The sequence below is a fragment of the Giraffa tippelskirchi genome, chromosome 6 (genome assembly GCF_054371585.1).
Source record: "Giraffa tippelskirchi isolate mGirTip1 chromosome 6, T2T-mGirTip1v1.2.pri, whole genome shotgun sequence".
NCBI lineage: Eukaryota > Metazoa > Chordata > Mammalia > Artiodactyla > Giraffidae > Giraffa > Giraffa tippelskirchi.
The window spans coordinates 76,735,437-76,753,839 of NC_137280.1; the positions used below are offsets into that span (position 1 = coordinate 76,735,437).

The window sequence follows — 18,403 nt, forward strand, 5'->3', positions numbered from 1 at the left end:
CAATATGTACAAAGGTAGATTACACTGTATACTTGAAATCAATATAATGGTATATGTCAATTATACCTGAATGAAAACAAAGTGGGCAAAGAACATGAAAAGATATTTCACCCAAAAGGATATATAGATGACAAATCAGCTCATAAAAAGGTTCAACCTCAGAAGCTGTTAGGAAAATGCAAATTAAAACCATAATAGCACATCAGTATATACCTAGCAGAATGGCTAAAAAAAGAAAAAACAGAAATAGTGATGATAGCAAATGAGGGTTAAGATGTGGAGAAATGGATCACCACACATTGCTGGTGGGAATATGGTATACCTACTCTGGAATTTGATAGTTTCTTTAAAAATCAAACATATAACAACCCTAGGACTCAGCAAATGCACTTCCAGGCATTCATCCCAGAGAAATGAAAACTTCTGTTCACATAAACACCTGCACATGAACGCTTACAGCAGCTTTACTCACAGTAGCCCCAAACCAGAAAAAACCCAGACGTCCTTCAATGGGTAAATATTTAAACAAACTGTGGTACAACCAATACCATGGACTAGGACAAGACAATGAAAAGGAAACAACCAGTGATGCATGCAACAATTTAGATAAGTCTCCATAAAACAATGCTGAAAAAAATCCAACCTAGAAAACATTCCATGTTGTTCAAGTGCATTTCTATAACATTCTTGAAATGACAAGTGATAGAAATGCAGGACAGTTAGTCGTTAAGGAGGAGCTGGGAGTGGGACGGAAGTAGGTGTTGCTATGTTAGTGCAACGCGAAGGTGCTCTGTGGTGATGGATTATATCAATGTTAATAGCCCAGCTGTGATGTTACACTACAGTTCTGCATGATAGTACCTATGGAGGGACACTGGGGAAAGGAAGAAGAGAACGCTTCCTGTATTCTTTCTTACGACTGAACATGAATCTACGATACCTCAAGATAAAAAGTTTAATTAAAGCACCAGTTGTATACAGAATCCACAGAGAGGTTTCATTAGAGTCAAAAACTTACCCAAAGCCCCACCCATCTGTTGCACTTGTAAACACCACATTCCCCTGGTCAGGTGAGAAGTACAGGTGGGAGTCATCCGTGTCCTCCAAGCCGGTGCTCCAGTCATACACACCTGTTCTCCTTGTTCAGAATTCGGGTTCACCTGGGATTCAGCCTCTCTCTCCGCTCTTTCATCTAGCATTTTAGAAGTAAAAAGGATTCCTGTGAGTGCATTAATCTAGGAGAGATGGCAAAATGGCAGAAGGTCATTCGGATGCGTGGCATGCCCACGACAGGAGACACACTGTCTAACCCTCCTTAAGTCTAGACTTCTAAGTCACAGTCTGAACTCCTATGAAGCCCATGAGGATGGAACTGATGCTTATAGCAATCATCAGCTTACATGTTATCAGCCACTTATTTCAATAGCCAGTAAGACTAAATTGTAAGGCTTTTGGAAGGTCATTTCTTTTTTCAATGCAAACACTGATCTGTCATATCTTCAATTTGTTTTTCAGTATGAGGGCCAGGTTTCCCTAGAACTCCTGGTTTCCAAGCCCCACAATCTGAGTTTATGACTTTTGTCAACTCCCTCTCTGTTTCTCATGTCAGATGTTTGAACTGTTCTCCCCTCTCTTCAGGCCCCCTTCCTGACCTCTAAGCCCCAAAGATTCTCACTCCTAGGTGACCAATCTTACTTCCTACCTCAGAGAGAAATCAGAATCTACCATTCAAAGATCCTGCAGGCTCCCCATCATCCAACTTGTAAGTCCATCTCTACAAACACTGCTGGTTCTCCTCCTTCCATGGCAGGGCAGGAGTATTCCACCTGTACCGTGCCTGACTGCCTCTTCAGGGAACTGGATCCACTGACCCAGACTTTCTCACTGCTCTTCCTTTATCATTTCCTTCCTGTAGCAAACAAACATTCTCAACGTGGCCTCATCAATGGTGCCCCACTGTCTTGAAAAAGACATTTCAAACCTCCACTTCAAACCCTGCATGGCATACAGGGTTCACCAGAATCTCAACTGTATTCCCTTCTACTCCCATCTCTTATCACTACTGTACTTGATTTAGTTCATTGTAACCAATAATTTACATTCTTTGAATGAAACTTGCACTATGTTTTTTCTTTCCTTTATATAATGACTCTGTATATCTCATTTCTTCTCTCTTGAAGGCCTTTGCCATAATTCTCCCCTGGTACACATTACCTTTCTTCCATCTCAAGACTCCTATTATAAGACTCTCCCTAACTCTCCCCTTCCTATTGATCCATTCTGGGTGAGGTAGGCCTCATTTATGTTCTCAAATCATATTTAGGGTTTCTCTCATTGTTCCCCAAACATCTTTTACGTGTTTTTCTCCCCTACCCCACCGTGATATCTTTGAAGATAGGGACTCTGACCTGCCTGTCTTTATATTCACAATCCTTAGCATGAAGTAAACCTTCAAGAACTTATTTATTCAACATACAGTTATGGTAATGTCTGCTGAATAAATAAATGAATGAAAGCTTTGGTAAAATTTCACCCAAATACAGGTAATAAAAAAAGCCAAAGAGTTTCCTAATATTGGCTTCACTGAAAAACCCAACCACAAGACTTTAAACAAGAGAACATAAGACCTATTGTCCAAGTTTTCTATTCCAGGATGCTCCTGGGAGATGGAGGCGACTCCTGAGATGATGCTAGCTCTATTGCCTCTGCTGCGGTATGATGACTCCAACACATTTAAGTGGATTTTCTGCAGTAAAGCCTCATACTCAACCTAGCAACTTCCTTACAACTCTCCTTTGAGCCACAGTTTTTAAAGTACTGAAATAAAGGATAAAATACCTGTTCTAATATATTCTTGAGGTGACAGTAGGCCTCCTGTGGGGTGAATTTCAGTTCTACTATCAAGCGATCTATCTTACTGATCACTAAAACCGGACGGATGTTTTTGAGCCAGGCTTGCTGCAGAACTGCCTGTGTCTGATTAAAACAGAAAAGAAAATGTAAAGCTCATGATTTAAATGAAAGCACATTAGAAAATCGTGATTAATAAGTAGCTTATTTTCATGCTCCTTTATCACGTACAACTCAGACCATGCCAGTCAGACACAGGTATTCATTAGACAGTCAAAAATATGTAACACAGAAGCAAAGAACTGCAGGCAGGAAATTGTTCTTGCCTTTATGGAACTGACAATTTATTTAAGAAGGATAAATAAAAATTGTGTACAAGATAGTAAGAGTTTTGTGAATTTAAACACACACGAGAACACACACAGTTTGTTGAATAATCACTGAAATAAAAAAAAACCACTCATGCTGTAACACACAGGTGGAAAAACAGAGTATGTCCCCAGAAGCTCCCTGTGTACACTTTCCTGATCATGAACCACTTCTTAGCATTAACCACTATTCAGCTACTTTGAAGTCACGTATGTTAATTTAACTTAACTTGTCAGGACACCCGGCACACTACACAGACTAAGGTTTTGCTTCTCTAGATGCAGGACCTGCGCTTATAGGAAATCAGAGAAGTTACAGAATAAGTACAGCACATCTTCCTAGAATGATCAGATTTTCTCCGTTTCTACAAGAAAACCTCATTTCATTGTGCTCTGCTTTACTGTGCATATTAGATGTTGCTTTTTTTTTTTTTTAACAAACTGAAGGTTTGTGCAACTCTGCATCAAGCAAGTCTATTGGCGTTCCAATAGCATTTGTTTACTTCTTGTTCTGTCAGATTTTGGTAATTCTCATGATACCTTACAGTTTTCATAATTAATATAGTTGTTGTGATCTGCCATCAGTAATCTTTGATGTTAATATTACAACTCAACTTAATGCAATATTACAACTCAACTCAGAAATGGTTAAGTAGTTTTTAGCAATAGAGTATTGTTTTAATCAAGGTATGTACATTTTTTTAGACATAATGCTATTGCATACTTAAGAGACTTCAGTATAGTATAAACATAACTTGTATATTCACTGGGGAACCAAAATAATTCATGTGACCTGCTTTACTGCAATATTCACTTTACTGCAGTGGCTCAGGACCAAACCTGAAATATCTCCAAGGTATGCCTGTAATGTAAGCTTTTTACTCTTCTTTTTAAAAATCATTAAAACAAACGGTGGTACAATAAGAAGTAGGACACAAAGGTGACAACATTTTTAAAGAAAAAAACATAAGGTTTCAAAGAAAAATTATTTTAAAAACTGAGATTAGAAAGCCACTCTTGAGTTTCATTCTGACCAGAGCTGTATGTTCACTCTGGCCTTAGGGAGAACTATTTGAACTTTGGTGGGAAAGAGTAAGAATCTGGAAGAGGAAGAGAGGGGAGGAAGGGAGAGAGTGTGTGTGTAAGTGTGAGGGGGCCTACAGACTGAGAAACCAACAGAAGAGACTTTCCCATGTAGGGGAGAAGCAGCTCAGAATTTCGCTGTCAACATCCCCTCACAGTTGAGAGACTCTTTCACTGGAGGAAAGTCCCCAGACCCCCCTACATGCCTCTCTCATTTCCACTGAGTCCCTCTCCCAGAGGATACTACAGACATGTCAAAGTACCTTGAAGTCATTCTCTCTAATATCCCTTCAGAACTTGGGTGACTTAACTCCACCACAGACTTGAGCACTATGGAATGTGAAATGGACAACTAGCTTTCTGGTGTCACAGAAACGTCTAAAGTGCCACATCGTCATTGATGGTCAGTGCCTCCTCTCCCCCTGCCTTCTCTTAACTAGTTAAACATTTCCAGGCTACCATCACTACCTGCGGGCAGACCCCTTCCACAGCGTCCACTATGATGATGCACCCGTCACAGATGCGAACAGCCGTGGACACTTCTGAGGAGAAATCCACGTGGCCTGGAGAATCTATTAGGTTAATGAGGTACTCCTCATCGCCTGAAATGAGATTTGAAAACACATATTGAGCAGTGCAGGTACGCAACCCTCCTCCTCAGGCAATTGAGAACAGGAGAGCTTCTAAGAAATGACTGAAGAAAAGCTCTGTCACATAAAACAAAAGCTGTGAGATTCTTGAAATCATTCAGCATTTTCATAGTCCAACCCTTCATTTCATTTTAGCTTTCATGCTAAAGCTCCCAAAAGGGAACAGATTTACCCAAGGTCACAAAAGCAGTCACAAGTCAGAAACATACCCAGGTCTATCTATCAGCTTAGTTACTTCCTGTAAAGGTCACAGGTGCCTATAGACTTTGCAACTGGGGAAACACTTGTCTGTTCATCTGGCTCAGAATCAGAATAAGAAACCCTGGAGTGAGAAAAGACTGATGTTCACTGCCTGAAACCCATGTAAATGTCCTAAGCCTCTGCAATCTACTTGGAAATTCTCTATGCTCATATGACCCTAGACAGAAAGTCAGAGATCAAGGACCAACAATGTTTCACTCAATTTCACACTGCTAATATGTGCCATTATCATAAAGCACAGGGCCTGCTGTCAGAGTCACTGAAAGAGTAATAGCGGTACACTTTTGTTTAAGTCTTACACACAAATACACACAATTTAAGATGAGAGGCTTGAACATGCTTAAAAGTTGACAGCACCAGGACACAGGAGGTAAGTCCAGAGCACAAGCCTTTCACAGTGACAACAGGCAAGCAAAGATACTAACTATATTACACTTTGAGGGGTAGTGGCAAATAGCTGAGAGAATTTTCCTTTTCTCTGTAAAACAGAATGGACAAATGTCTGCTGAGATTGTGGGAGAGGGACTGAGAGGTGGACTCAAAGAAACAAGAGGGTTTAAGAGAGCTCCAGTGGGAGAGAACGAGCAAGGTCTGACAGAGGACACACAGAAGTCTACCAGCAGCCCAATGCTCAGCCGAGAGCCCAACCCAAGGGTACGAGGAAAATGTGTAGAGTCAGCTCTGCCAAGGGCTAGAGTTTTACTGGGAGGACAGGAGGCCAAGACAGCAGATACACTGAGGGCCTCAGCGAGACTGTCAGGAAAAGACACGTCTGGATAGGAGGAGGCAGAGAGGAAATGAAGGATGCCGATGGGGCGCAAGAGACTGAAGGGCTTCCTGAAGTCAAGTGGGCCCCTTGCTACACAGGTGAGAGAGATGGAAAAGTAAAGATCGTGGAGGAGGGAGTATTTAAATGGGAAATATCAGAGGACCAGTATGTGGTGATATTAAAATGCAGAAAGCAGCCATGCTAGTGGGTGGGAGAAGCAGAGGTGAACACATCACTACTGTTGAGAAGCCAAGCTCAAGCTGTTGGAAGAGGTCATTTTTCAGACACAGGAAAAGCTACCTTGGTGGATTTGGGTAAAAAGGAAAATGATGAACCAGGTGCCAAAGTCACTAATGAACAGCGCCCAGGGACTGTAACCAGAAGCTGAGGTGGTGAGAAGGCATGGACAATAACTGGATGGATGGTAAGAGTCTCGAAGGAGACGGAGTTTTAAAGCAAAGGCAGAAGAACTAAACTCTGAACCAGAACTAGGGAACAAGGAGAAGGGGGATCCCATGTTCTCACCCAGGGACAGACAGCGTATGACAGAGTAAACAGCACTCACTCAACAGAAGGACAAGAGAGCAGTGACTAGAAAACAGCCAGGCAGGGGGAGGAGGGAGAACTGACAAAAGACGCTGAGGATGAAGGGACACAGGTTTACCTTGGAACATTTTCAGAGAAAGGTGTGGGCGGGGAGGGAATAGTGAGCGGTTGAGGGCAGGTATGAGAAACACGGGGACAAGATGACTGAGACGTGACCTCCATTTTGGGCAGTAACCAAAGACAACAGAGATGGGGTAATGCCACAAGAGATGTCCTAAAGGAGCCAGAGCAACACCTGCTGGACAGCGGAGAATTTCACTGAAGGGGGAATCAGTGGTGGCCTGGACTGAATGACTTTTGAGAGACTCCTGGTCCAAATAAACAGGCTGGAAATGTATTACTAATTGCCTGGTTCCCAGGACCCCTGCAGTAGGAAATGGCTACCCACTCCATTATTCTTTCCTGGAAAATCCCAGGGACAGAGGAGCCTGGAGTGTTACAGAGAGTCAGACATGACCGAGCACGCATTCATTATGCAGGACTACTGCCAAATGCTAACTATTCTGTCTCTGGGAAGGTCTAATCTCTCTGAACTCCGTTTTGCACACATGTAAAATGAGGAGAATCTCCATTTCCCAGGATTGCCATGAGGGTTAAACAAAATCACGCAGATGAGACATGCAGCTCACGATCAAACCATGGTGCACCCATCTTCTTAGATGTTGCATCATCTGAATGCTTCACAAAGTAAAGCATTCATTATCTTTAGAGGAAAAAAAATCTGACCATTAGTCAAACTAGGCACAATGGAACCCCATCCTCCAAGCCTGGTCCCAAAGAAAAAGGACAGTGATGAGAAACACAAGTGAATGTTTATGTGTCTGGAAGTGACAAGAGCTATTGATCTGTGCTGGCCTCGTGTGCATCTGGATGGCACGAGTCAGGATCCCCAGGGCCCAGTCTTAGAGATTAAGACCAGAGGGTCACAGAGCTGAAACCCTCTACTCGCCCATAACTGCAGACCCCTATGGAGGTGTTTGCCTGGTGGCTCAGATGGTGAAGAATATGCCTGCAATGTGGGAGACCCAGGTTTGAGCCCCAGGTTGGGAAGATCCCCTAGAGGAAGAAATGGCAACCCACTCCAGTATTCTTGCCTGCAGAATTCCCATGAACAGAGGGGGCTGGCAGGCTACAGTCCATGGGGTCACAAGGAGTCAGACACAACTTAGCGACTAACACTTTCACTTCCAGGAGGTGTTTACAGAGGGGTGAACTTACAAGTGGATCTGTCTGCAGACAGCCTCCACATTCTTGGTCTCCACATTTGGAGCACATCTAAGCTGCCTCTTGGGTAAATACTGAGTGTCCCCCTGAACCAGGCTGTCAGCTAGCACATATGCCTAAGTACACACTGAAAGCCTGTTAGTGAAAGCCCACTACAATTTGCTCTATACTGTACTGTACCATTTTTTAATAATTGCCAGTTTTTTTAAAAACTGAGTGAGTTTACCAAAAATCTTGATGCCTTTTCTTGAAAAAAACAAAACAAAACAAAACAGAAAAACACAGGGCATCTGTCAGTTGGAGCTAAAAAGCACTAGCTCCCACCCAGGTAGAGGGGGTGTTTCATGGGTGGACCGAGTCTACTCTCTGGCTCACAGCAGTCCCACCCGGAATGCCTCATTCATGCAGAGATGCTGACGCCAGCACCACACCAAGAACTAATGATACAGTACTTAATAATCAAATGAGACTGGTGTTGGAATAAGTAGTTAACTCTTTGGGCAGGGTGGGGGGATTTAAGTTAGATACCTACCTCACAGCTTGCAAGTACACACATACACATGCACAGTTATGACAGAATTAAATGTGAAAAAATAGAATAACTGGGGGTAAAACTAGAGCAATTTTTATTTCAATCTTGTGTTTTACTGTAAATTTTCTACAACACATATAAAACTTGTAAATTTTAAAAAAAATTAAAAAAAGATGAATCAGAATGAAACCTTAATTTTAGAAGTTCTGTGATAGCAATTATTTGTTCATAGGTATAAAGACTGGCTTACAGAGTAGAAATGACAATAGGCCTTTTGAGACTATTTAAAGAACAGTCCATGAACTTCTAAACTCTTCAAGTTCATAAAAATAAGGAGAGATAGGAAAAAAACTGACCACTGAGCCATTTGCTGGATCACAGAGTTAGGACATACTCTTTAAAATGTGAGAGAGAGTTTTTTAAAAATTAAGGCATTAGTTTAAATACACTGGGAATTCATGTACCTAAGAGCTTCAAAACTGGTTTAGTTCAAAACCATTTTAAAGACTGACCTCAAAGAGAAGAGTCATGCCCCACACAGCACAACCCTTGGTGTTAAGTGTCAGAGACATGACACTGTGAAGGATACACCACAGGCCAGTCCATTAGGGAAATGAAATACATCTTTACTGCTTTCTTCTACTTGTCAAAACTCACATGTTGTGTAAAATTTCCAAACAGTACAAAATGAATATTTTGAAACCTGTGAGTTTCCACATAATCCAGTCCCTGATAATTATGGTTAAGGTTTTGGTATACAGCCTTCCAGACACCTTCATCTACATACTTAATATATTCTTATCATCAAAACAAATTTGTGTCTTATAAGTATTTACTTTGCAACTTGCTTTTTGTCTCTGACTTTATCTTTTCTATATAATCACACAGTTGTTGGAACAGCTGCAGAGCACTTCACAGCATGGATGTATCAGTCTACTTAACTATTTTCCAAAGACAGACACTAAGGCATTCTTTTCATTGATACAGACATTAGGGTGAATATCAATGAACATATATCTCACAAGCTCGTATGACTATGTCTGTTGGACAAATCCCTAAAAGTATTACTGTCAGAGTGGCATCCTGATCTGCGGATAAAAGCTACAGTGACCATGGCAATGCAGAGTCAAGTAAATGAGACTCCAGATCTAACAGGCAGGCCAGAGGACAGAATGAGGACCCAGCGAGGAAATGGGACAATAAGACTGAGCCAGCAAGGTTCTATGGCTCCAGACCTTCCCAGAGAAGATATCTCCACAAGCACCTGGGAGGACGGGGGCAGGTGTGAACTGCCAGTGCTTCTGCCCTCAAGCCAGTCAGAGGTCCCCATCTGTACCCAAGTCTGGACAGCCTGACTCTGATTTGAAAATTGATCATCTGGAAAGGCCAGAATGAAGTTTGTGGAAGGTAAAGCAAAAAAACCTGAGGTGTGAAACTGATTTGGAAATAGAAAGGAAGACAGAAAAGATACGAAACCACTGTTCTGTAAAACGCAGACGGACTTACCTTCTGCAAAATGCAGTGAGATGGCACTGGATTTCATAGTGATCCCTCTGACCTGTTCATTTTCTTTGCTGTCCATGTACCTCAACTGTAAAAACGCAACCTTAACGTTAAAACAGACTGATGTGGACTTTTCTTTTAAATATTTAAATTTTTAGGCTTATTACTGCCGTGAAGTTGTTCATTAGGTCCCACTATTCTTACCTTTTAAATCTCTACAGCATTTTTCTTGCCTAGTATCATGTATTTCTTTCTCCTTTCCTTTTTCCTTGATCAGTTTTTGGATGTTTATCCGTTGTAATGCAAGTCAGGAAACACCTGGCGTTAACAGGCAAATTTAGCCTTGGAGTACAGAATGAAGCAGGGCAAAGGCTACTAGAGTTTTGCCAAGAGAACGCAATGGTCATAGCAAACACCCTCTTCCAGCAACACAAGAGAAGACTCTACACGTGGGCATCACCAGATGGTCAACACCAAAATCAGATTGATTATATTCTTTGCAGCCAAAGATGGAAAAGCTCTATACAGTCAGCAAAAACAAGACCGGGAGCAGACTGTGGCTCAGATCATGAACTCCTTATTGCCAAATTCAGACTTAAATTGAAGAAAGTAGGGGAAACCACTAGACCATTCAGGTATGACCTAAATCAAATCCCTTATGATTATACAGTGGAAGTGACAAATAGATTTAAGGGACTAGATCTGATAGACAGAGTGCCTGATGAACTATGGACAGAGGTTCGTGACATTGCACAGGAGACAGGGATCAAGACCATCCCCATGGAAAAGAAATGCAAAAAAGCAAAATGACTGTCTGAGGAGGCCTTACAAACAGCTGGGAAAAGAAGAGAAGCAAAAAGCAAAGGAGAAAAGGAAAGATATTCCCATCTGAATGCAGAGTTCCAAAGAATAGCAAGGAGAGATAAGAAAGCCTTCCTCAGAGATCAATGCAAAGAAATAGAGGAAAACAACAGAATGGGAAAGACTAGAGATCTCTTCAAGAAAATTAGAGATACCAAACGAACATTTCATGCAAAGATGGGCTCGATGAAGGACAGAAATTGTTATAGACCTAAAAGAAGCAGAAGATATTAAGAAGAGGTGGCAAGAATACACAGAAGAACTGTACAAAAAAGATCTTCACAACCCAGATAGTCACGATGGTGTGATCACTCACCTAGAGCCAGACGTCCTGGAATGTGAAGTCAAGTGGGCCTTAGGAAGCATCACTACAAACAAAGCTAGTGGAAGTGATGGAATTCCAGTTGAGCTATTTCAAATCCTGAAAGATGATGCTGTGAAAGTGCTACACTCAATATGCCAGCAAATCTGGAAAACTCAGCAGTGGCCACAGGACTGGAAAAGGTCAGTTTTCATTCCAATCCCAAAGAAAGGCAATGCGAAAGAAAGCTCAACCTACCAAACAGTTGCAGTCATCTCACACGCTAGTAAAGTAATGCTCAAAATTCTCCAAGTCAGGCTCCAGCAATACGTGAACCGTGAACTTCCAGATGTTCAAGGTGGTTTTAGAAAAGGCAGAGGAACCAGAGATCAAATTGCCAACATCCAATGCATCATCGAAAAAGCAAAAGAGTTCCAGAAAAACATTTATTTCTGCTTTATTGACTATGCCAAAGCCTTTGACTGTGTGGATCACAATAAACTGTGGAAATTCTGAAAGAGATGGGAATACCAGACCATCTGACCTGTCTCTTGAGAAACCCGTAGGCAGGTCAGGAAGCAACAGCTAGAACTGGACATGGAACAACAGACTGGTTCCAAATAGGAAAAGGAGTACGTCAAGGCTGTATATTGTCACCCTGCTTATTTAACTTATATGCAGAGTACATCATGAGAAACGCTGGGCTGGAAGAAAAAAGCTGGAATCAAGATTGCCGGGAGAAATATCAATAACCTCAGATATGCAGATGACACCACCCTTATGGCAGAAAGTGAAGAAGAACTAAAGAACCTCTTGATGAAAGTGAAAGAGGAGAGTGAAAAAGTTGGCTTAAAGCTCAACATTCAGAAAACTAAGATTGTGGCATCTGGTCCCATCACTTCATGGGAAATAGATGGGGAAACAGTGGAAACAGTGTCAGACTTTATTTTTTTGGGCTCCAAAATCACTGCTGATGGTGATTGCAGCCATGAAATTAAAAGACGCTTACTTCTTGGAAGGAAGGTTATGACCAACCTAGATAGCATATTTAAAAGCAGAGACATTACTTTGCCAACAAAGGTCCGTCTAGTCAAGGCTATGGTTTTTCCAGTAGTCATATATGGATGTGAGAGTTGGATGGTGAAGAAAGCTGAGCACCGAAGAATTGATGCTTTTCAACTGTGGTGTTGGAGGGGACTCTTGAGAGTCCCTTGGACTGCAAGAAGATCCAACCAGTCCATCCTAAAGGAGATCAATCCTGGGTGTTCATTGGAAGGACTGATGTTGAAGCTGAAACTCCAATACGGTGGCCACCTCATGCGAAGAGTTGACTCATTGGAAAAGACCCTAATGCTGCAAAGGATTGGGGGAGGAGGAGAAGGGGACGACAGAGGATGAGATGGTTGGATGGCATCACCGACTAAATGGACATGAGTTTGGGTAAACTCTGGGAGTTGGTGATGGACAGGGAGGCCTGGCGTCCTGTGATTCATGGGGTCGCAAAGAGTTGGAAACGACTGAGCAACTGAACTGAACTGTACTGAATGCAAGATAATCATACAATCTCTCCATTGCTAGTAATTCTTTTGAAATTAATAGACTTTCTTTTCAGAGCAATTTTATGTTTCTAGAATAACTGGAAAGTAAAGAGTTTCCTAAGTACTGCTACACTCCATTGCTAGTAATTCTTTTGAAATTAATAGACTTTCTTTTCAGAGCAATTTTACGTTTCTAGAATAACTGGAAAGTAAAGAGTTTCCTAAGTACTGCTACACACAGTTCCCTCCCTGTTATTTGCATCTTACATTTGTGCAGTGTGGTACATGTTACAATCAATGAACCAATATCAATACGTTACTATCAATTAAGGTCTATAGTTGACATTAGGATTCACTCTTTAAATGTAAAATGATGTGTCCATCATTACTGTATCATATTTGTTAGTTGTATGAATCTTTTGAAGAACAAATTTGGCTTCTTTGATCTTTTCCACTTTATTAATTTATGCTTTATTATCTCATCTACTTACAGTAGAGTTATTATACTTGTTTTAACTTCTCAAGTAGGAAAAATAAAAGCACTTTATTACTTTATTCCACCCAGTTTTTTAAGCCTCCTCTAGACAGTATCTTGGGCCAATTCCCTGGGGACCCAACCTGCCTCAAAGGCCCCATTCTTCCTTTAGTATCTCAGGTCTACTTTTCAAATTCAATTTTGCTTCTCCATCTCCTCTTCTCTGTATTACCAATCACTGGATAAATCCTGCTGACTTGATCTTAAATTCAATGAAGGAAGGAATATCTTTATTTTTCCACTACAAATAAATCATTCCAAGTCCTTTCAATTCACAGCTAGAAACAAAGGTCTTTTTCATTTCATTTCCTAAAACATGATTTTCCTCACGACCCTCATACTTCAGAAGGCTTCTTTTGGTACTCAGGTTAGCCTTCAAGATCGTCATAATCTGATACATTTTTTGGTACCAGCACATTTTCCTTTCTCAGTAATTGCTAGGCAAATGTTCCACTCAAATCAAGTGCAACCCACAAATTAGCCTTTATCCATTTTATCCACATTATTTCCTGCTGTGAAGCATCTATTCCACCTGTGAAATCTTCCACAATTGTGCCAGGTTATCACCTGACTTACTGCAAAAACTCATTCTTGCACTTGTAAAATATTAATATAAACTAATATAAAAGCAATACAGAAATAATTTCTTCTCAACAATCTATTTTATCTTGCTAAATGGAATGCCAGTCTCTTAGATGCATGAACTATGCTCTATACTTTTGGGGTCTTTATGAACACAACAAATGATTCTTCGCATTGTAGATTTGCTAATACTTACTGAAATGCAAGTATATATCAAAGATAATAACATACCTTGCCTGCCAGGTGGCTGGAGATGATTTCACTGCTAGATATAAGACAGTCAGCCAGAGTAGTTTTTCCTGTTAAAGTAACAATATTAATTTAAATAGACTTCTTTTCTTAAAGGGGGAGGTAGGTAGATTGCATCTACATATATAACATTTAAGCATAAGAACTCCTTTACCAAGTATTTCCTATTTACCTGCAGTACGTGAAAGAAGACACAATGAGCGTTTTAACTAGACTTTTGAACAGTGCACTGTCTGGAAGGGCAAAGATTCTAGCACTCCACAGTGCTATAATCTGTATCTCCAACCCTGTGGATCAACCTCACTTTAAAAGCTGTCCAATACCTTTTTATTTTATATTGAGGCATACTTTACACAGGGGCTTCCCGGGTGGTTCAGTGGTAAAGACTCTGCCTGCCAGTGCAGGAGATGTGAGTTCAATCCCTGGGGCGGGGGTGGGGAAGATCCTCTGGAGAAGGAAATGGCAATCCACTTCAGTATTACTGCCTGGAGAATCCCAAGAACACAGGAGCCTGGCGGGCTACAGTCCAGGGGTTGCAGAGTCAGATACGACTGAGCGACTAAACAACAACAACCCTTATCCTAGTGCCTCGCTGGCAGGAAGGGGTCTTTAAGATACAGCATAGCCTATCTCTTCGCTTTTATCTCCCCCTCCCTCACTTTCAGGATGGTATATAGGTTTTATTTCACACTCTCACCTCCTATCACTTTGCTGTGACTGGGTGAACAAAAAGCAGTTTGAAACCAAGAGCAGGCTTAACAGGAGGTGATGCTGTGGCATGAAAGCAATGTCTGTCAGGAGCTAAGCACCATGGATCAGCCCACCTTGCCTCTTGTGTCCCAGCCTCTGGTCACATACATTTCTTTCTCTCCTCCTGACACTATTCCCACTTGAAGTGAATGTCCCCATCTGCCATCCTGAATCACCCTCCAGGGCTCATCTCTAATACTAGTTATGCTATAAAGCCTTCTCTTAACCCACTCCCAGCTTCCTGACTCTCCAGCTCTCTCAACCCTCATCATCTGCTCTGTGACTGTCCCACTTTGTGTTCCCTCAACCCCCAAATCACCTCTACAGCTGAGGGGGTGCCCTGTTCATGAACTTCTACCATCTGACATAGAGGGCAAAGAACCCTGAACTTAGAACACGGGTTCTCAGAATATTATGTTAAGACTACAGACGTGTTATATTAGAAAGCCATTTCAGAAACACTTGATAGTTTAACAAAAACTCAACTTCTCATTTAAAAACCAACACAGTATACTATCTAGAAGAACACCAATCCCTAGTCGGCCCTGTTCTACCACATCAAACTTTTAAAAGAAATAAGACTTGCAACTTAGCATCACTCCAATGACACGTGTGGAGACACACCCCCTTAATTACTGAAAACAAGCTATTTAGAAAGGGCTCTTACCATGGTCTACGTGAGCCAAAACACAGATTTCCCGAAACACAGATTTCCTGAATGTTAGCAGTGTTTTTCTAGAGTTGAATCATCTTATCCAAACTATTGAGCACTATGGTCACTTATTTCCTGTGACTAAAAACTAAAGACGTATTACAAATGACTAAAGATCAGGACAATAAAAAAGGGTTTTTAATACGGGGAACTGACAAGATTTCTCAAGTTCCTTCAAGTAAAAACCCAACGAACCTCTTATTAAAGGCAGATACCCACCCAGACCTAAGTCCAGTTTGAGCACTTCAGCAACTACTGTACTACGACTGTGGATTTTACTCATCCTTTCGGATCTGCGATGTATCACAGAGCTCCTTAGGGCTGAGTGCCCAGTGACACCAGGAACTCTGCCCTGTACTCTGTGCTGGGGTGAATTTCTCCAGGTCAGTGATGACGTATCGCGAGGGTCGTAAGCAGAAGAGAAGATGCTGACATCTCTGCTTCCGCTCCTCGATCTTTTTCCAAGTCCCTCCTCCTATCACTCTCGCTTGCTTTCACTGGAGGGGAAACATTCAGCTTGATGACTGCTACGGAGCCCGAATAAAGTTTTGGGTCCCGTGCTTATTGGCTGAGCAGGTGCAATGAACGTCTTTCATTCCTTCCCACATTGGGAAAAAGAAACAATAAACCCTCTTCTCCACCTTCCCCTCTTCATCACTCCCTTCTTCTCTGAGGACTCAGAGTGCACACGGAAAAGCAGTCCGGCGCGAGCGGACACTTAAACTCGGGCGGCAGCCGCTCCCAGCCAGGTTTCGCCCCCGGCCCCGCCCCGCCGCCGCGGCGCCCCGGCTCCCCCCACCGCCTGGAGCTGCCAGAGGAGGACGCCCAGCGCCCTGCGAGCCCGCACTAGCCGGCTCCCGCCGCCCAACGAGTCCCGCTCGGACTCGGCGCCGACCACACCAGGCACGTCGCAGGAGCCCACACCTAGGTGCCTCCCGAACGCCCGCGCGCCGGGGGCGGGGCTAGCGACGCACGACCTTTGACCCGCGCGCGTCTCTGTCGCCGCCGGAAGCCGGCGTCGCGTGCGTCCCCTGGGCTCCCGCGGTTGCCTTGACTACGGAGGGCGCGGTGGACCGGCGGAAGCTGCGAGTTTGGAGGAGCCGAGGAGCCGGAAGCATGAGGACCAGGTGTCTGTGTCAGATTTGTACTTGCGGGTAAGGAACGGCCGGCGTGGCGGCGGCCGGGCTCGGAAGTGAGCTAGGGCCGCGGGGGGGACGAAGCCCTCAGAGTGGCCGCCCCGCGGAGGTGCGGGGACCCGGGCGCAGCGACGTCCCCACTTATCCTCGGGGATAATATAATTGCTTGTTTTTAAATTAGTAAGTGAACACTAGCGCAGTGCATTTGCAAGATGTCTTATACTTTAAAAATAGTTCACATTCCATATTTGATTGTCTCAAACAATGGGAATATTGCATAGAGACTATATACTTTACAGGTAGGACAGTTGAGATCCATTGGCTGAAGAAGTTGTGCGGTTACACGGCTGCTAATTTAGTCGGAGACATGGACTGAAGTACAGACCTCCTACCGACATGCAGGCCAATGCACTAGAAACCCTGAATGTGGGGGTTGTCCCCTCCCCACGTCTCCCTCTAGCCTACACCTCTGGCTTAGTTCAGCTTCACTGTTTCGTATCTGCCCGTGTCCTCTCGTCACTTGCTCATTTGCGGGTTCAGGGCCGCTTTTTGCATCTTGGCTTCTCCAGCTCTTGGCATCCCTCTTGTGTCCTGACATGGGGTGAGAACAGCAGTGTTTGTGTTCTGTGACTCTGCTCTGGAGCTTCCCTCTATTCCATCTTCTCCCCTCCTCAGGGGAGGGTCTGCCTCGTTGGCTCTGACCATGCATCCATCTGAGCCAGTATTCAGTTTTCAGCAGGGCCATGCCAGCAACTGAGAGGAAAGCCCTGCACTCTCCATGACCGGGAATCAGGAAACAAAGCTGTGGTCCTGACTCTGCATTTAGACCACGAGCTACTTAGGTAGTTTCTGTCTCTAGTGTGTTCCAGATTGTGAGGAACTACAGGCTGTCTGTGTATTGGCTATTTAACGTGGAGCCTTTGAGGCATCAGCTTTCTTATGTCACTTTTCATATGACACAGGTAAAATGCATACTTCACTGCATTAACGGCAGACTCCATGATTGACTGATGAGATAATTCTGTGTTGTTTTGGCTACTTAAATAATAAGTGGAGTTCCCATCAGCTCTCAACTGTGTCTTGACATGACTCTGAGGCAAGTTGAATAAATTCTTTTCAGTGTTTGACTCGAGTTTAGTTGGAAGATCATAGCTCAATTGTTATTTGAATACAGTTGACCCTTAAAGCAGAGGCTGGGGGTGCCAACTTCTAAGCAGTTGAAAATCCAGGTGTAACTTAGAGTCAGCCATCTGTGCCCCTGGATTCAACCCACTGGGTCCTGCGGTGCTGTTGGATGTACTATTGAAAGAGCACCCATATTCCAACCCATGTTGTTCAGAGGCAACTGTACTTACTTTTCAGTGATTCCTATATGAGCATTGGCATTAGCTGTGGAGTTTTTTTGTTAAATGTACATTCCAGGCTCCATCCTAGAGAAAAAATGATTTTCAGAGTGCAAAGTAAGAACCTTTGTTTAGGAAGCTACTGAGGTGACTCTGGTGTCTACCAAGAGTGGGAGTTGTTTGTTGAGGCTGGGCAGCTTCCGAGAGAGGTTTAGTTCAGTTCAGTCTCTCAGTCGTGTCCTACACTTTGTGACCCCATGGACTGCAGCACGCCAGGCTTCCCTGTCCGTCACCAACTCCCAGAGCTTGCTCAAACTCTTGTCCATTGAGTCAGTGATGCCATCCAACCATCTCATCCTCTGTCCTCTCCTTCTCCTGCTGCCCTCAATCTTTCCCAGCATCAGGGTCTTTTCCGGTGAGTCAGTTCTTCGCATCAAGTGGCCCAAGTTTCAGCTTCAGCATCAGTCGTTCCAATGAATATTTAGGACTGATTTCCTTTAGGATGGACTGGTTTGATCTCCTCGCAGTCCAAGGGACTCTCAAGAGTCTT

General features: G+C 43.1%; 2 protein-coding genes across 12 annotated transcripts in view; one reads left to right on the top strand and one right to left on the bottom strand.

Moving 5' to 3' along the window:
• The window catches only part of LOC145509219 (elongation factor-like GTPase 1), a 36,118-nt gene extending 19,792 nt beyond the window's left edge, over positions 1–16,326 (bottom strand). Inside the window, exons 1-6 of one of the 2 annotated variants that reach the window (XM_081497562.1) lie at positions 15,594–16,326; positions 13,895–13,962; positions 9,850–9,934; positions 4,770–4,903; positions 2,839–2,976; positions 1,019–1,235 (exon numbers count right to left, since the gene is read on the bottom strand). In XM_081497562.1, coding sequence (XP_081353688.1) covers positions 1,019–1,235; positions 2,839–2,976; positions 4,770–4,903; positions 9,850–9,934; positions 13,895–13,962; positions 15,594–15,657 — 706 coding nt within the window. In that variant the 5' untranslated portion in view covers positions 15,658–16,326. Of the gene's footprint in view, positions 1–1,018; positions 1,236–2,838; positions 2,977–4,769; positions 4,904–9,849; positions 9,935–13,894; positions 13,963–15,329 lie in introns of both variants that reach the window. The other variant, XM_081497563.1, reaches the window with a different exon arrangement.
• Positions 16,327–16,426: 100 nt separating this feature from the next.
• The window catches only part of LOC145509220 (uncharacterized), a 169,768-nt gene continuing 167,791 nt past the window's right edge, over positions 16,427–18,403 (top strand). For all 10 annotated transcript variants that reach the window (XR_014055925.1, XR_014055921.1, XR_014055922.1 and 7 more), the window contains exon 1: positions 16,427–16,528. The gene's annotated coding sequence lies outside the window, so the exon portion shown is untranslated. The remainder of the gene's footprint in view (positions 16,529–18,403) is intronic.